This window comes from Scyliorhinus torazame, chromosome 19, assembly GCF_047496885.1.
Source record: "Scyliorhinus torazame isolate Kashiwa2021f chromosome 19, sScyTor2.1, whole genome shotgun sequence".
In the NCBI taxonomy this organism is placed as follows: Eukaryota; Metazoa; Chordata; class Chondrichthyes; order Carcharhiniformes; family Scyliorhinidae; genus Scyliorhinus; species Scyliorhinus torazame.
The window spans coordinates 89890020-89909232 of record NC_092725.1 but is presented as its reverse complement, the minus strand read 5'-3'; the positions used below and the strand labels follow the sequence as shown (position 1 = coordinate 89909232).

The following is a 19213-nucleotide window of genomic DNA, read 5'->3' as shown; positions in this document are numbered from 1 at the left end:
GACGAGTGGCGGATTTCGGAAGCATGGCGGGTACGTGAGAAGAAGGCCACGGGTCTGCCCTCTTGGTTGAGGGTGGCCGCCAGAGCTACGTCAGACACATCGCTCGCGACCTGAAAGGCGAGGGACTCGTCGATGGCATGCATCGTGGCCTTTGCAATGTCTGCTTTGATGCGGCTGAAGGCCTGGCGGGCCTCTATTGACAGGGGAAAAATTGTGGATTGGATCAGGGGACGGGTCTTGTCCGCGTAGTTGGGGACCCACTGGGCATAGTAAGAGAAGGCAGCGCTTCAGGGCCTTGGAGCAGTGAGGGAGGGGGAGCTCCATTAGAGGGCGCATGCATTTAGGGTCGGGGCCTATAACTCCATTTAGCACTATGTAGCCGAGGATGGCTAGACGGTCAGTGCTAAACACGCATTTATCCTTGTTATACGTAAGGTTAAGGATCTTTGCGGTCTGGAGGAGTTTTCGGAGGTTGGTGTCGTGGTCCTGCTGGTCGTGGCCACAGATGGTGACATTATCGAGATACGGGAACGTTGCCCGTAAACCGTACCGGTCAACCATTCGGTCCATCTCACGCTGGAAGACCGAGACCCCGTTCGTGACACCGAAGGGAACCCTTAAGAATTGGTCGAGCCGCCCATCTGCCTCCAAGGCAGTGTACCTACGGTCACTAGTGCGGATGGGGAGCTGGTGGTAGGCGGACTTAAGATCCACTGTGGAGAAGACCTTGTAATGCGCGATGCTATTTACCAGTTCGGATATGCGGGGGAGAGGGTACGCGTCCAGCTGCGAAAACCTGCTGATGGTCTGACTGTAGTCGATGACCATCCTATGCTTCTCCCCGGTCTTTACCACCACTACTTGAGCTCTCCAGGGACTGTTCCTAGCTTCAATGACTCTTTCCCTCAGTAGCCTTTGGACCTCTGACCTAATAAAGATCCGATCCTGGGCACTGTACCGTCTACTCCTGGTGGCGATGGGTTTACAATCCGGGGTGAGGTTCGCAAACAGGGAAGGCAGATCGACCTTGAGGGTCGTGAGGCTGCAGACAATGAGAGGGGGTATAGGGCCGCCGAATTTGAAAGTTAGACTTTGGAGATTGCACTGGAAGTCTCTCCCTAGGAGTGTGGCCGCGCAGAGGTTGGGAAGGACATAGAGCCGGTAATTTTTAAACTCCCTTCCCTGGACCATGAGGTTTGTGACACAAAACCCCTTTATCTCTACTGAGTGGGAACCGGAGGCCAGGGAGATTTTTTGATTAACGGGGTGGACGAGGAGAGAACAGCGCCTTACCGTGTCGGGGTGTATGAAGCTCTCCGTGCTCCCAGAGTCGATTAAGCAGGACGTCTCGTGTCCGTTGATTAGTACTGTTGTTGTAGCAGTTGAGAGTGTTCGAGGCCGGGACTGGTCCAGGGTCACCGAGGCTAATCGCAGCAGTTGAGTTCTCTTCGGGCGGTGTGCGGTCAGCCGAGCTGGGGTCCTGGGAGTCCATCCAAGATGGCGGCTCCCATTGGTCGCACATGACTGGGGGTGCACAAAATGGCGGCGCCCATCCATTGCACGTGGCGTCCCCATGACAAGATATCGGCGCCCGGGGGCTGCACGTGACCCTGGAGGAGGAAGATGGCGGCGCCCGCTGGCCGCACGGGGACCGTGGAGAGGGTTGTGGTGGCGGTCCGCATTCGCTACCGGAGACCGCGTCGGCCGCACGGGCCTAGCATACCACCGCGAAGTGGCCCTTTTTACCGCATCCCTTGCAGGTGGATGCACGGGCCGGGCAGCGCTGCCGGGGGTGCTTGGCCTGCACGCAAAAGTAGCAGTGGGGCCCCCCGGGGTTTCCAGGCCGCCTTGCAGCACAGGTTTGTGGGGGGATGAGAGATGTCTCAGGGTCAGCTGCGGAGTGGTTCCATGCTGCCCAGGGAGCTGCCCAGCGGTCGAGAACGTAAGTGCGGGTGTTTTGGGAGGCCACATCCAGGGAGCCTGCAAGGGCCTGTGCCTCCTTGAGGCCTAGGGTGTCTTTTTCCAGCAATCGCTGGCGGATTTGGGAGGACAGCATACCGGCCACAAAATCGTCCCGGATCAAAAGTTCTGTGTGGTCGCTCGCCGAAACTTGCGGGCAGCTGCAGTTTCTCCCCAACACCAGGAACGCACGGTAGAATTCTTCCAGCAATTCCCCAGGGATTTGTCGCCTCGTTGCTAGCAGATGTCGGATGTAGACCTGGTTTACCAGGCAAATATAATGTCCTTTTAGCAGCTCCATTGCTGCATCGAAGTCGTCCGCGTCCTCGATGAGGGTGCAAATTTCTGGGCTCACCCTCGAGTGCAGGACTTGCAATTTCTGTTCTCCCGTGGGTGTGTTTTCGGCCGTTCCGAGATATCCTTTAAAACACGCCAGCCAGTGCTTGAAGGTTGCCGCTGAGTTTGCCGCGTGAGGGCTGAGTTGCAGACAATCCGGCTTGATTCGGAGCTCCATCCTTTTAAATCTAGCTTATTAAATTGATGCACGATCAATGACCACTAAAGCGAGGTTGTAGTCCAACTGAAGGCTTTAATAAGCTAGATGTTTCCCCCAGCAGCTCAGGTACAGATAGAAGGCTGCTAGGGCGGCATGGGCTCTGATACCCCGCCTTGCAGGGCGGAGCTACCATACAGCTTGACCAATAGGAAACATACAATGTCTACCAATGGTGTTCCAGCATTACCAGGTACCGTAATACCTCTACACAGACTACCACACTGACCTTCTGTTCCTAGGAATAGGAAGGTAGAGAGCAGATAGATTGCCTTTTCGGTTGAGGAAGGAATTTTAGGGGATACCTGGGTAGGCTGTGGCTCTGATTCCTCCCAATATGCTACAAGAGCGCATGCTGGTCTCCTTTTCTTAAAAAAGCAATGTGATGTACATATTTCTGCCATTTTAGTTTTAGAAAATATTTTATTGAGGCATTTATAATTTTAACATTTTTACATTTTAAACAACAGAGATCCAACACATGCAAAACCCCCACAATAACATACCCAACTACCCCCATCCCTAAACCCTGACTACCCCTACAATTAGATGCCCTTCCCTTATTCGTCCCCCCGTTCCCATGGCTCCCCCCCCCCCCCCTTACGGTCAATTCTCCTTGAAGAAGTCAATGAACGGCTGTCGATATTTCTGCTATTTAATGTCAAACATGGTGCTTTGTTAAAATTGAATGTTTTTTTAGGCAGCTTTAGATGGCAGATAAGAGTCAATCAGATTGATGTGGGACTGAAGTGACAAATAGGTCCAGACTGTGGAAAGGACCAACTTTCCTTCCGCAGAGGATGTAAGGGAACCAAATTGGGATTTTACAACAACCTGACCGTTTCTCCATTATTGGTTGCAGAGTTTTATTTACAGAATTTGTTTGAAATGTATTAAAATTCTCCAATGGCCATGGAAAATTTGAACACTTTGATTCTCAATCCAGAACCAATGATTTACAAATCCAATAACATAGCCACTACATCACTGTGTACTGAGAAGAATGTGGCCTATGGGATAAAAGCTTCTTCTAGCGAATTTCCAACTTAGAAGGGAATAACAAATCCAGCCGTGTTCCTCTCAGACCTGTGCTATAAAATGTTAAGACTGTCTAATTGAGGGATAAAATCTGGAGTTTGTAACTAATGCCCTAAGTTAGTCATATTCTCTCGCTATTTGTTCCAAGTATCAAGTTTTCCTTGTTGCTTTGGTGGTTTAGACACGGGAAAGGTGACCTTTCTCCAGAATAACTAGAAAACTGCAGTTATTCCAGAAACTTCCTTGGCACATGGAATCTGCAGCATAACAAAACAATACTCAAACAATCGCCATATCAAACGATGCAGAACAGCAAACATCAATGCAGTAACTTTCATGCTTATGAAAGTGGAAAATGTCTGCCTTGGCAAACAGTTCCCACTTTGCGCTGGCAGTTTCAGTCGCTGTTCAAATTGGGTACAGTTGGGACCGCCGTTAACCTGTCCCGATGCTGTACTTCCACTCGCTGCTACTCCAGATTGGTATTTGTTCACATCAATCTTCAAACGCCCTGAGCAAATTTTCCAAATTAAAACCAATTAATGCCAAATTAATGATGGTTTTGTGCTATGAAATCCTTCCCACCAGAAACTGGACTGAGACGGCCAAAGGACATTGATACATATCTGCGGCAAGTACAATTAACAAGTTATTAAAACAAGTTATTCTCTACCTTAGGCCCTTTTTAGGGAGCGTGTTTCGATCTAGTTGCACACTGTTAAAACAAAAAGAAGTCACTGGCAGCACACAACACCAACAAACGAGGCCTCAACACAGACGTCGGTCAGTCTTAAGAATAAATCACTTTGGTTAATCAGTTAGTGCAAAAAGACACATTTGCTTTTGGCTGATGCCCATGCAGAAAGCTCGGCTAGGGTTATCCATATAACACAGAAGGAAAGCATTTAGGATTTAGTATAAAAGCAACAAAAGTTATAGCAAGCAGAAGAGAATTCTGCATCACGTATCTGACTAGTTTCAAGAACAAAGAAATGAACGAGTGTTGTCTTCATGACTGCGATGACATGTGGGATAAAACTGCTGGAGCTTCATGAATAACGTTTGTGGCCAGGATTTTCCAGCCCCGCCACACCATGTTCCCCATGGTGGATGTGACCTGATCATCGACCTCGGCAGGACTGGAAGATCCTGCCGGCAAGTCAAGCTTGCTTTACCATTCAATAGCCTGTCTGATCTTCAACCTCAACTTCACAGCTTTCAGCTCCAATTTCTTCACTTGATTTCCTTTGTGCCCAAAAACCTATTGATCTCAGCCTTGAAGACACTCAGCGGCTGGGCATTCACAGCTCTCTGGGTGAAGTAATTTCTCCCCATCACAGTCCTAAATGGCCGACTTAATTTTCTGAGTCTGTGATCCCCTGTTCTAGATTCTCCAGCCAGGAGAAACAGCCTCTCAGTATCCACCCTCTCAAGCTCCTTAAGAATTTTATACATTTTAATAAGACGACTGCATATGCTCTGAACTCCAGAGAAAATAAGCCCGCTGTACTGAATCTCTCTTCACAAAGCTGGAAACACTCAGGAATACGGCACAGAACAAGGGAGAAGGGCGGAGGAGAAAGGAATCAAATGTTCACCATCACCTTTTAACCCTTTGTGGTCGTTCGAAACAAGATGTATTGTGAAGAAAACACAATGGTGGAGGAAGACAGAACTGCTTAGTTTGCACATGCAAGGCGAAGGGTACAGCCTGACAAAGGAACGTGCTGAACCGTTATAAACAGCTTGTGAGTTAAAGCTTCAGACCTCTGAACTGATGCTTCTCCATTCTCAAACCAATTATTGCTATCGTTAGTACAATGATTTGGAAACAAAGCGCCTGCTATCGGGTTGCAACGTTACCTAATAAGCAGTGTCATCAATTGAATATTGCAGCCAATCATTCAATCATCAGATCACACAGCACAGGAAGAGGCCATGCAGTCCATCATGCCTGTGTCAGCTCTTTGTAAGAGCTACCCTGTTCATCTCACTCCATCTGCCTCTTCCCCCTCAACCAGTCAATGTTTGCAATTCATTATTTATCCAATTCCCTTATTTGAAAGTTATTATTGAATATCCTGCCGCTGTCCTTTCAGACAGTACCTTCCAGATCACAACAACTCGCTGCACAATAAACCTCACCCTGATTCACTCCCGGCTCCTGTGACAATGGTCTTACATTAAAAAAAATGAATTTGCTGTGAAATAGAAGGAAAGGTGTTTATGTTTATGTGTACTTGACCACATTTGTTCGAAAAGTCCAAAAATTCTTCAGATGCAATGAAGAGCTTTGATGTGTAGTCACTGTTGTCATGTGAGTAAAAATGCCAGCCAATCTGCACACAGCAAGATCCCATGGACTGCAATAAGATGAATGACCAATTAAGACTATTTTTTCCTGATGTTATTTTCAGGAGGAATGTTGGAAGGAACATTGGTCAATGTCCCTGCTCTTCCCCTAAAATAATGTCTTAGGATCTTTAAAGCTCATGTCAATGATTGGATGAGGGAGACAGGGGCCTTAGTTTAACATTATGGCAAAGCATGATGGCTGAAATTAGGCATTCGTTCCCCAGTGCCTTGCTTATTGACTTAAGTGGGGTCTGAGCCCACAACCTTCTGTCTTAGAGATGCAAGTTTGACTAACTGAGGCTCCTCCACCTTTGTGGATTGGGACAACCTTTTGTAGGCATCTGTGACCCAGTTCAACCAATCAAATTGGCCCCTTCCCAGCATTGGTCAGACCAGATTATATGTCGCCAAGATCATGTGTCCGTGGTGGTGGTGGTGGTGGGGGGGGGGGTGGGGGGGTGGGGGGGGGGGGGGGCGGGGGGGGGGGAGTGGGATAGAGTTTACCCAGAATAAAGTTAATTGTCAGTAAGGCACATGCCCAAGTTTTGGTCATGATCTTCCAGCACTTGAGGCTCTGCGTTGGGAAAACTCATTCTGAAAATGACGACTTCCAAATGTTTAAATTCATTTTTAATAAGTGCCTAACACAAACATCTTTTAGTCTAAAGTGATTTGATTGAAGGTTCTGGACTGCAGCGAATGATTTACCTGTCTTGCCTCCGAGAATGGGCGATCCTGCGACACTGAGGAATATTAACAAGGAAACAAAGTGGACTAATAGTCAAGATGATAGAGAGATAGTGTGAACAGAAGTCAGAAGGGGACAAAAAAGGGGAAAAGTGTTAACATCTCCAAAAAAGTGTAATTAACAAACTTATAATGAGTAGGAGATCCTGCACTCTCCTAACTACCTTCTTTGCAGAGCTGATTGTCAGGTCAGATGTAAAGGGAGGAATTCTCTGGTCCCCCAGCCGCTTGTTTCTCAGCCTCGCGCCATTCACTGGCAGTGCGATTCTCTCTTCCTGCTGCTTGTCAATAGGGTTTCCCATTGAAGCCACCCCATGTCGCCGGGAAACCCACAGTCAGGGACGTGCTACCAGTGGGAAAAGAGAATCCCAACAGCCTGAGAATTCCGGCCAAAACGTAAGGGGCATTGGTTTGGAGATTTCCCTTTGTTTGTCTCAATGGGTAACAATCCTTCCCCTGAGTCAGCAGCCTACTTTCGTGACATGAGCACCAAATCTAGCCTGACTATCCTGTGCAATATTGAGAGAGTGCTGCACAACACAAGTGCAGCCCTTTGGATGAAACATTAAACTGAGGCTTCTGCTTGTTCTCTCGGGTGGATGTCACCGATCCCGATGCACTACACTGAAGAAGAACAGGAGAGTTCTGTCAGTTGGGACGCTACCAACTGTGTCAGGGCTAACATTCAATTAAATCTCCAAGAAGAGGCATACCTTATGTGGGTGGTTTAAGACTGACCATCAGGGTGGGGCACATAGAGCCTTACTCTGTAGTGAGTGGCACCGTGCACAATGGGTGATGAAAGTGGCAGCTGAAACCTCTCACCTTGGTATACAAGAAATAAATTTACCCACTGCTTAAAAACATTTTCCCATCTTCCTGCCAGCAGCAGGCAATGTCGCAGGCGGGGCAGGGACATTTAGAGAGTTGTCAAAGGTCAACTGGCTGGACCAGAAAATCCCAGCCAATATACTTGGACAAAGGACACCAGCTAATTGTTCTGAGAAACCAATCTGTCTTGTAGAGTGATTCTGAGCAGATTGACCTCCTCCAGCACTGCAGGCTATTGGGATTGTTCAGGCATGGAGAATATTTCAGAGTCAGGTTCGCTCTGTTCAGGATGTGTCCTCCTCTCTCTAGGAATTTGCTTATCTTCAGAAATTCAATAGCCTAGGCAGAGGAACAGGTAAATGTGCCACAAACAATATGCGATGGTTGTTATTGTTGGAAGCCTAGCATAATGGGGCAGCATGGTAGCACAGTGGTTAGCAATGTTGCTTCATAGCGCCAGGTTCGATTCCCAACTTGGGTCACTGTCTGTGCGGAGTCTGCACATTCACCCCGTGCCTGCGTGGGTTTCCTCCGGGTGCTCCGGTTTCTGCCCACTAGTCCTGGAAGACGTGCTGTTAGTTAACTTGGACATTCTGAATTCTCCCTCTGTGTACCCGAACAGGGGCCGGAATGTGGCGACTAGGGTTTTTTCACAGTAACTTCATTGCAGTGTTAATGTAAGCCTACTTGTGACAATAACGATTATTATTATTTATTTGAAATAAAAGACTTGGGGGTCAAACATTTTAGGTTAAGTCCAATGGAAAACTTGGACCACTGGACTTAATGTCAAAACTCTGTGCCTCAAATAAAGCGTGGTTGGGAATTTCCTATCCCACTGATCTTTACCTTTGACAGAATCTTCACTTCAAAGTTACTGTCCTGAAGGAGTTTCTCATGATGAGACATGAAGCCAGGTTACCTGGGAATGTAGCCCCTAAAACCTGCCAGGACTGCCAAACCTTGATGGCCATGACAAGAGAGAGATGAAATTATCTCTTTTCCCGTATTTCCTGAACATTTCTAGTTGACCGAGCAGAAAATCAAGCCCATTGTTTTTTGTTCAATGACAAAAATAACAAAGTCCACCATGAAACACATCAGACGTAACCTCAAATCAATTCCTGCTTCAGTCATTCCAAATAAAATTTGACCAGCGAGAGCAAAGAAGTCCACTTTGCACAGCATAGTTTATTTCTACTCTGTATCTCATGCACTAATGGGCTTGCTAGCTCGAGATGAATGTATTCCTGGACCTTTTATCCCATAGTCTTCGGAATCCCTACTGTAACATCTCCGCCTCCACACTCCCACCATTGGTTACTCAATATGTTCAAATTGTGGTGACCCGCCTTCCAGTGTCAGGACACATTTGTCAGTGTCTGATTAAATCATTCTTGCTACAAATCAAATTAACTACTTCAACACTAATTAAATGAACAGTTCAATTTTCTCGGGAATAATTGAAAATATTTTTTAAAACGGTATTTTCTAATGCCTTCGTAATTATTCTCCTGGATGTTACTCACAATTGTGCTTGGAGAATTAATCCACAATTCATGCAGACTCCAGGACAATCCCAGAGGGTTGGCAACTCCTCTCAATGATGAATATTCATTGGTATAATAAGGGGGGGGGGTTGTTGAGTTGAACAACACAAGATAACCTCCAGAAATTTTATATGGCAAGTTTTGTGGTGAGCCATTGTTTTTTTAAGTACATTCTCATACCTTATAAATCATCCAATGCGAAAGGAGGCCATTCGGTTCATCGTGCCTGTCCTGGATCTTTGACAGAGCTATCCAATTAATCCCACCACCCTGCTCTTTCCCCATTGTTCGGTAAGTTTTTACCCCCTCAAGTATTTACCCTGTTCTCTTTTGAAAAAAGATTCTCCTCATTCCCCTTCTGGTTCTTTTGTCAATGACTGTAAATTTGCATCCTCTGGTCACTGACTCTCTCGCCACTGGAAACAGTTTCTCTTTATTTACATTATCAAAACCTTTCCATTCAATCTCCTCTTAACTTTCCCAGCTCTAAATGGAGCAATCTCAGCTTCTCCAGTCTTTCCATGTAAATTCATGTCATGTGGAGAGGCTGCGAAAGCTCCCTGAAACATCGAAATCCAGCACTTTGGGAGGAGTGTAGAGATACAAATACAAGCAAAGGAGAGCTACATCCCTCATTTAGCATTCGAGTAAATCTTCTCTTGAAGACTTTAACTTTCAACAGCGGATACGCTTAGTTGAACAAAATGCTGAGGCCGAATGCTTCAGACAGATTTCCAATTAATCTTTGTTTAGGCTAGAGCAACGAGGGTTCCCAGCTCACCTCTCTGATAGTGTTGACTTGACGCTTCCTGTCCTCATTAGCATGTTCTGTACTTCCCCCTTGGGCACTGTGGTCAGTCCAGATAATGAGCCATGGTGGCTGAGTGGAAGATCGATGGACTCAGAGCTGGTGTGCAGGCTGGTCAGGGAAGGATAGCTGAGTGTGTCCTTACTGCCCCCTGGTGAACTGCTGAGGCTCGCCGTCAGCTGGTGACCGCTGGAGTTTAACGAGTGGAGTGAGGCTGGGCTAGAGGCCAGCGACTGGCTCAGACTTCCCCCATCAGTGGGCAAGTCTGAAGTTTTGCAGCCCACTGAGCTGCTCCCTCCGCTACTGACCTGCCCACCAGCACTGGCGAGGCTCCCTGCCCCAATGGAAGGAGACTCCAGGCTGCCCTGGCGAGTCAGAGAGGCGTGAGGGTTAGAGATGACAGTAGAACTCTTCACTGATTCCGAACTTGGCACACTGCCCGCTTTCCCACTGGTTTTTGTTCCAAACAGCCTACGGAAAAAGTGATAAAAGAATAAGCAAGGAGCTTGTCACAGTAAACCATGTCTCAAGGAGGAATTGGTCTTTTTAAACAAAATAAATGGCAATGTTTTAAAACATTACACACAAAACAAATCCACAAAAATCAATCTTGTGTCTCCCAGTGCTGGTACTGACTGAGTGCCAGACTGTTGGAGATTCCATCTTTCTTTGTGAGACATTAAACTGAGATCCCATCTGTCCTCTCAGGTACATGTAAAGGATCCGATTGCCAGTGTTTTGAAGAGGAGCAGGGAAGATCTCAACCAACATCACACGAAAACAGCAAATTATCTGGCCATTATCACAGTGGTGTTTGTGGGAGCTTGCTGTGCACAAATTGGCTGCCAAGTATCCTGCATTACAACAGTGACCATACTTTAAAGGTATTTAATTGACTGTAAAGTGCCATTGGACCCCTGAGGTTGTGAATGGTGCTGGATAGATTATATATATAATTTCATATAATTTACAGTGCAGAAGGAGGCCATTCGGCCCATCGAGTCTGCACCGGCTCTTGGAAAGAGCGCCCTTCCCAAGGTCAACACCTCCACCCTATCCCCATAATCCAGTAAATCCCACCCAACACAAAGGGCAATTTTGGACACTAAGGGCAATTTACCATGGCCAATCCATCTAACCTGCACATCTTTGGACTGTGGGAGGAAACCGGAGCACCCGGAGGAAACCCACGCACACACGGGGAGGATGTGCAGACTCCGCACAGACAGAGACCCAAGCCGGAATCGAACCTGGGACCCTGGCGCTGTGACGCAATCGTGCTATCCACAATGCTACCGTGCTGCCCTAGATTAGTTTGTAATCCTTTCAGTTTAGACAATTAAGAGATAGCCTCATCAAAGTATTTCAGAGGATTAAAGGATTTGATAAAGAGGAAATAGAAAATTATTTCCTCTGGTTGGGTGAGTCCAAAACAGGGGAGCATAACTTTAAAATAAGAGTCAGGCGAGTCAGGGGTGACGTGAAGAGGCATTTCTTCACAGCGAAGATAGGGAAAACCTGGGACTCCTCCAGAAGCTGTTGAGGGTGGAATTTAATAGAAAATTTCAAAACACAGTATGATTAGATATTTTGCTTGGTAAGGATATTAAGGATTATGGATCCAAGGCTGAATGGCCTCCTCCTCGCCTATGTCTATTTATAAGGAAAAGACACCCCAGAACTCCGCCCGACCCAAGGGCATCTCACTTCAATGACCTTTCACTGTGAAGCACATGTTGTTTTCTTGAAGGGATTTACCAGGCTGTACTTCAATCACACAGCGAGAACACTAACGTGTGAATGAGAAGGGTAAAGAAAACCCTGGTTGTTTACCTCATGTTTGATTGGTTTCAAATCTTTATCCTCTGGCTAGATTTTATGTTTGCAGAGGTGGAATATAATACTTCTGGGAAGTACTTCCAACAAATCCATTGCTTAAAAGAACAGGAAAATGTCCTTGTGCTGTCCCACAACAATATGGTTTCATTTCAAACTCAGAGAAGTCATTCCCATTGCACGAGTGTGACAATCCAATTTTTGCCATATTGTGGATGATTTTAATGCTGGGACCAGAAACTTACTGGAAGCTGAATTCCAACAGCATGTTTCACTTTTGCACAAAAAAAAGGGGAAGAAATGATATCCACATCAGAGTGATTCCCTTTCCACCATCTACAAGGTACAAGTCAGGAGTGTGATGGGATACTCTCCAACAACACTCAAGAAGCTCGACATGATCCAGGACAAAGCAGCCCATTTGATTGGCACCTATCCCACAAACATTCACTACCTCCATCACTGACACACCGTGGCAGCCGGGCTTGCCACCTACAAGATGCACTGCAGGAACTTACCAAAATTCTTTATGCAACACCTTCGACTTCGCCACGACCCGCTGGAAGGACAAGGGCAACAGACACATGGGAACATCACCACCTGGAAGTTCCCTTCCAAGCCACTCACCATCCTGACCTGGAACTGTGGGGGCCATTTAACGGGACAAAAACAGAATCCCGCCGAGAATGGCATCACTATTTAATGAATTAACATATTTTGCCGGGTTTCTTTTGGCATCGGCAGGGATCGCCACACTTTGGTCATTTCCAGCACTGGCGAGGATCGAGGCACCATTTTAAAACGCTGCCCTGATCTTTTGACTCCCCTCAGCCACCCCACTCTCCCCCCTCCCCCCCCCCCCCCCCCCCCCCCCCCCCCCGCCCCCCGGCCAGCACTGCATCCAACTTGCCTCTTCTGGAGTCCTCACGACCCCCCTTTACCCACCTCTTTAAGGGCAAGGCACCCCCCCCCCCCAGTCCAAACCCTGGGCGGGCAACCTGGCATCTGGGCACATTGGCACTGCGAGACGAGGACCATGCTGTATCCCTCCAAGCCTGGTAGTGTCACACAGACATCCAGGCAGTGCTAAGGTGCTAGGCTGGCAGCGCTACATGGACACCCTTGCAGTGCCACCTGGGCACATTGGCACTGCGAGATGAGGACCATGGTGCCCCTCCCAGCCTGGCAGTGTCACACAGACATCCAGGCAGTGCTAAGGTGCTAGGCTGGCAGTGCCACATGGACACCCTTGCAGTGCCAAGGCAACTGTGCCAGGGTGTCCAGGTGACAGCACCAAGGTGCTACGCTGACAGTGCCAAGGTGCTCAGGTGGCAGTAGAGTGCCAGGGTATCATCCTACCCTGTCCCTGACCACCCAGGGGTCTCTAATGACCTAGGAGACCTCTCTGTGCTGTACGCCCGGTCTATGTTTGTGGAAACCAATGCTAAATGGTTTCTGGTGAAGTCTCCCAGGCGGTGCTGTTAGTCCCCGGGCGCAGGGAGAAACTAGCGTAGACATATCTAAATAAGTCTAATAGCTCACTTAAATATGCTAATCTGGATCATGCCCACTGAAGGCAAGATCCAGATCGCAACATCCAGGTTTTAGGACGGGTGTAGAGAGATTTACAAGAATGATTCCAGCGATGGGGTTTCAATTAAGTCGATATATTAGTGAAGTTGGAACTGTTCTTCTTAGAGAATGCGGAGAGGAGATTTGACAGTGGTTTTCAAAATCATGAGGGATCTGTTCCCTTTGGCTGGAGGGTCAAGAACCAGGGGACACAGATTTGAGGTAAGTGGCAAAAGAACAAATGGAGACAGGAGGAAAAACCTTCTTGTGCAGAGAGTAGTTAAGATCTGGAAAGTGCTGCCTGATTGTGGTGGAGGCAGGTTCAATTGAGGCTTTCAAAAGAGAGTTGATAATTACCTGCAAACAGACACTTACAGAGCTACGAGGAAAAGGTGGCTTTGTGGGGCTAGCTGAGTTGCTCTTGCAGAGATGCTGACACAGGCACGATGGGCCAAATGGCCTCTTTCTCTGCTGTAACCATTCTACAATTCTATGATATGCATGACTTCAGGATACTCAAAATACTTGAAGGGAAGTGAGTGGTCAAGCTGTTACTACCATCCTGAACTCATCCGTTCAAATCCCACAATGATGAATTCAGGGTTTTTTCTTTCTATTTACTGTTGATCTTGGGGATTCAATGGTGCTAATTCCATTCAATATTCAAAGGGAAGTTATTAGACTCTCTTGTTGGAGTTGGCTACCGTCTTGCAGTTGTGAGGCAAGAATGTTTACTTGCTACTTATCTGCCCAAACCTAAATTTTGTCCAGATCTTGCTGCTTTAGTGCCAGAACAATTGATTGTGAAAGATTGTTATCAAAGACCAACTGGTCCACAGATGTTCTTCAGTGAAAGGAACCTGTCCCTCCTTCCAGGTCTAGTTCGCATTTTATATTTGGTTCTTAATACCCTCAGTGCAATTAGGGATGGATAATAACTACTGGCTTGTAAGTCTCACCCATATCTTGAGGGAAAGAGAAAAATGGAGTTCCCAGATAATGTATACTGGTAAATAACAAACTGCCCATCATTGTCCTCAACATGATCTCCAGTTGCAAAGGCTGCCAACTTCTGTCTTCATCTCAACCTCATCCCAACAATAAATGGGAATTTGTTATGAACGGCAAAGAAGTTCATTATTATTGAATGGGAAACAGAGATTAATACAGTGACCCCCGTGCTCCCACTCAGAGGGAGTGTAGGAGATTATAGCACTTTTCCAAAACAGAGGAGAACTTCTGCTTCCACCATGCAGTGTTATCAAGATTGAAACCAGAATATCTTACCCGGACAGGCAGCTCCCAGTTCAGAAATTTCTGGTTTTAAAAGGTTAAAAAAAAAATCAGACTCTATGCTACAGTGTGCTACAAAAGCAGAGGAGCTCTGGGTAGTCACCTGCACAAACTGTTTCGGCTGACATCATCACTAACCTGCGAAATGTCGGTGAAGAAATATCAGGATATTTAGAGCCCTGTTGCCTTAATCCCGATGTTCCGCTGCTGTTCATTGAGGGTGGGCTGGATTTCGGAGAACTGGACAGTGACATGCTTTCCGGGTCTGACACTGCAGCTGCCTTGTCCCGCTCTCGGTCACCTTGACTGATGCTGATGGGACTGGATCGGCCTGAGCCGACCTTGGACGGTTCTCTCAGTTTGGAAGCTGTGCTACTGGCTGATTTGCCACCAGCATTGGAATCGATGTTGCTGGTACTAGAACGGTGCCCACCACGGCCGGCTATGTTTCCAGTGCTGGACTTGTCAGGTCGTGGTAAACTACGGTACTGCAGGTTAGTCCTGGAGCTGATCAGCAGGATCCCATCCTCTTGGTTCTGAGAGCCGTCCAGACTTGTCTTTCTCACAGATGTTGACTTGCTTGGGATTCCTGAAGACTTGGGCACTTTTCCCAGGGTGGCTGAGCCACTGGTCACCGTCACACCGCTGGCTGTTGTGGACGAGCAGACGCCAGCTTTTTTGAACCCAAAGGAACCCGCAGTGGGTGCGCGAGCAATACCTGATGGTGGCTTTTTTCCTTCATCTCCACTGCTCCTTCCTGCCTCTGAGGGTTGGGTCGTTGTGCTTTTTAGGGACACCTTTCCTTTCTCTGAAACTTTTCCATCTTCTGATTTCCCTGCAACTGGCATGTTGACAATTAAACTTAGAATGTACAATACAGAAACAGGCCATTCAGCCCAATAGATCCATACTGGCAATAATGCGCAACACAAGCCTCCCACTATCCTTCATCTAAATCCTTCAACATATCCTTCTTGTCCTTTCTCCCTCATGTGTTTATCCTGATTCCCATTAAATGTATCGATACTATTCATCTCAACCATCCCCTGTGGTAGAGGGTTCCACATTCCTACTACTCTCTGAGTAATGAAGTTTCTCCGAAATTCACTAATACGTCTTCAACTCTCCTCCCTACACCACCCTTCACCCCAATGATTCCATTCTCCTTAGTATGTTCACCTAATACAGGGCGAGATTCTTCGGCCTCCCAGCCGTGCATTTCTCAACAGCGGGAGGCGCCGTGCTGTTCGCTGGTGGCGGGATTCTCTGCTCCCGCCACTGTCAATGGGATTTCCCATTGAAGCCACCCCACGCCGCAGCGGGGGTGCGCTGCCAGAAGGACCAGAGAAACCTGCCGCTGGCAAATGGCCAGAGAATTCCAGCCACCATCTACCATAATTGCGTTCAAAGCAGTTCAGAGAAGGTTCACTTGACTCATTCCGGGGATGAAGGGCTTATGTTGTGAGGAAAGGTTGGACAAGCTGGGCCTGTATCTGTCGGAGTTTAGAAGAATGGGAGGTGTCCTGGGCCAGGATTTTGTGGGACTAGAAATTCCCACCGAATGTTAATAGGTTTTTGGCTGCCTCTCCACATTGTCCGTGTCACACATGAGGTTTCCTGCTATAGGCAGGACTGGAGAATCCCGGCACCTGAGGGGATGTAATAGGGTGGATAGTGGAAGAATGTTTTCTCTTGTGGGTGAGGCTAGGGAGAGATAACACAGTTTAAGAATAAGAGGTCTCCCTTTTAAGATGGAGGTGAGGAAACATTCTTCTCTCAGAGAGTCGTTAATCTGTGGAATTCTCTTCCACAGAGAGCTGTGGAGGTGGGGCCATTGAATGTATTCAAGGCTGAATTGGGCAGATTCCTAATAGACAAGGGAGTCAAGGGTAATAGGGGCATAAAGAACATTGGAGTTGAGGTCACGATCAAATCAGCCATGCCCTTATCAAATAGCATAGCAGGCTCTAAGGGCCGAATGGCCTATTCCTGCTCCTAAGTTCTATGTTCCCATCTCACCCTATGAACATATCCTTCTATTCCTTTCTTGCTGTGTGTTTATCCAGCTTCCTTCAAATACCCCATGTGGTAAAGAGTTCCACACTCTCTGGGTAAAGAAGTTTCTCCTGAATTCCCTACTGATTGTCCTTTGGTTTTCATATCCCACTCAAGTGGAAATATCTTCTTTACATCTATCCTATGAGTCCCTTCATCATTTTTAAAACCTCTACGAGATCACCTTTGAGCCTTTTCTAGAATAAAGAGTCCGGAGAACAGTAATAATGGACTCGAAACGTGAACTCTGTTTCTTTCTCCGCAGTTATTGCTAAACATGCTGAGTATTTCTAGAATTTTCTGTTTTTATTTCAGATTTCTAACATCTGTCATATTTTGCTTTTACATTGAGTGGGTGATTTCCATTCCCTTACCTGGCGTTTTTAAGGGATGCTTGTTCCGAGGTGTGGGTACCCCTCCTTGTGCCGTCATGCCCCGCCTCCATGATCCGGTTTGAGACAGGGAAAGAGATGGCCTTTGTCCCTTCTCGGAATCATCAGACAAATCAGAGGGGTTCCTCTTCCATTTATCACTGGAATCCATCTTCAATGTGTCGTGTCCTTCCTCAGGCTTCTTCAATTCCTCACCACTCCAAGCAGTTTCATTTTCTGATGTTGAGTGCTTCTCGGAGTCCGTTTTGAGCTGTAAGAATGTATTAAGGTAAGAACTGTACATCAGTGGCCAGAAATTTGTTTGCTTTTCTGTTATACCGTTCAGGAATGAAGATTGGGAATCAAAATGTCTTTCACATTTTGTGTCTGACAAGTGGGACTCTGTCTGTAAGCTAAGAGTGCAAGGAATCTACAGAAGCTTCAAGACAATATCGATAAATTATCCTTCAGTAAGGGTATCAAGGGATAGGGTGCAAAGAGAACACAAATTCAAGATAATTGACAAAAGAAACAGAGGGGAAGATGAGGAGAATTTTGTTTCTTTACACTCCGAGATGTCGTGATATGGAAGGTGTTGCCTGAAAGGGCAGTGGAAGCAGATTCAATAGGAACTTTGAAAATGTTGCAAAGCTATGGAGAAAGGGAAGAACATTGGATAGCTCTTTTGAAGAGCCAGCATGGACACAAGAGACTGAATAGTCTCCTCTGGTGTTCTGCTGGGGTGTTCCCTTTCTGCGGATGAAATAGCAGAAGAGCTACTCTCCACATCTGGAGTGTATTGATAAATATTTAAATTGTCTTCTCTTGGAATTCAAATCAAAAACATTGTTTTAACCGCAGAGGCCAGATAGCTTTTGACAACATTATTTCTAGTCCCAAGAGCATCATCTTAGTTGAAAGATTCAGACGAGGGACTGAGATGGCAGAGTTCTAAAAGTCTCATTCAGCAGTAACAACTAATCCCACAGACCGTTCAGGAATGAAGATTGGGAATCAAAATGTCTTTCACATTTTGTGTCTGACAAGTGGGACTCTGTCTGTAAGCTAAGAGTGCAAGGAATCGACTTCCGGATGCGGCTATGCCGAGGTAGGTCGCACGTTCGGCAGCTCCCACCAGGAACGGACTTTTGGGCTCTCCAGAGGGGCCCCAACGGCAATTGTTCGACGGCTTCCAGTGTGGGAAGGTGACAGCAAGGTCCCCCTGACATTATATGGATTGGACCAGGAGTGGGGCGGTTAAAAAAGTGATCCTGGTGCAGCGAAAAGTGCGAGGGAGGAAAAGCAAGATGGCGGCGGGTGGAGACCAAGCAGCATGGGCGCAGTGGTCGCAGGAGCAGCAGGAGTTTCTTAAACGCTGCTTTGAGGAGCTGAAGACAGAAATGCTGGCGCCAATGAAGGCGGCGATTGAGAAGCTTGTGGAGACCCAGAAGGCCCAAGGGGCGGCGATCCGGGAGGTGCGGCAAAAAGACTCGGAGAATGAGGATGAGATCTTGGGCCTGGCGGTGAAGGTGGAGGCGCACGAGGCGCTGCACAAGAGGTGGGCGGAAAAATCCGAGGACCTGGAGAATAGGTCGAGGAGGAAGAATCTTCGGATTCTGGGTCACCCTGAAGGAGTGGAGGGGCCCGATGCCGGGGCATATATGAGCACGATGCTCAATTCGCTGATGGGCGTGGGAGCTTTCCCGAGGCCCCTGGAGCTAGATGGGGCTCATCGGGTCCTGGCAAGGAGACCCAAAGCCAACGAGCCGCCAAGGGCTGTAGTGTTGAGGTTCCACTGCTTTATGGACAGAGAGTGTGTCCTGAGATGGGCCAAAAAAGAGCGGAGCAGCAGGTGGGAGAACACGGAGATCCGAATTTACCAGGACTGGAGTGCGGAGGTGTCTAAGAAGAGGGCTGGTTTTAACCGGGCTGAGGCAGTGCTCCATCGGAAGGGGGTGAAGTTTGGGATGCTGCAGCCAGCGCGATTGTGGGTCACGTTCCAAGATCGGCACCACTATTTTGAAACGCCCGATGAGGCATGGAACTTTATACAAACTGAAAAGTTGGACTCAAATTGAGGGTTGGTCGTGGGGGGATGTTTACTGTGTTTATTGCGTTTGGGGAATGTTCTCTGGGTTTGAGTGCTGAGTGTGGATGGGTGAATGGATTTGATGTGGGGGCTGCGGGAGAGTGTGGGCGTCGGTGTTGGAGGGGCAGGGCCCCACGGAGGAAGAGGGGGAGTGGA

At 47.5% G+C, this 19213-nt stretch overlaps 1 protein-coding gene across 16 annotated transcripts in view; it reads right to left on the bottom strand.

Moving 5' to 3' along the window:
• The window catches only part of nav3 (neuron navigator 3), a 1340243-nt gene that overhangs the window by 113921 nt on the left and 1207109 nt on the right, over nt 1–19213 (bottom strand). For 12 of the 16 annotated variants that reach the window (XM_072484719.1, XM_072484722.1, XM_072484724.1 and 9 more), the window contains 5 exons: nt 16972–17239; nt 14681–15383; nt 9815–10312; nt 6614–6679; nt 4224–4265 (listed from right to left, as the gene is read on the bottom strand). In XM_072484719.1, the coding sequence (XP_072340820.1) occupies nt 4224–4265; nt 6614–6679; nt 9815–10312; nt 14681–15383; nt 16972–17239 (1577 nt within the window). The remainder of the gene's footprint in view (nt 1–4223; nt 4266–6613; nt 6680–9814; nt 10313–14680; nt 15384–16971; nt 17240–19213) is intronic. The other 4 variants (XM_072484714.1, XM_072484720.1, XM_072484718.1 and 1 more) reach the window with 3 other exon arrangements.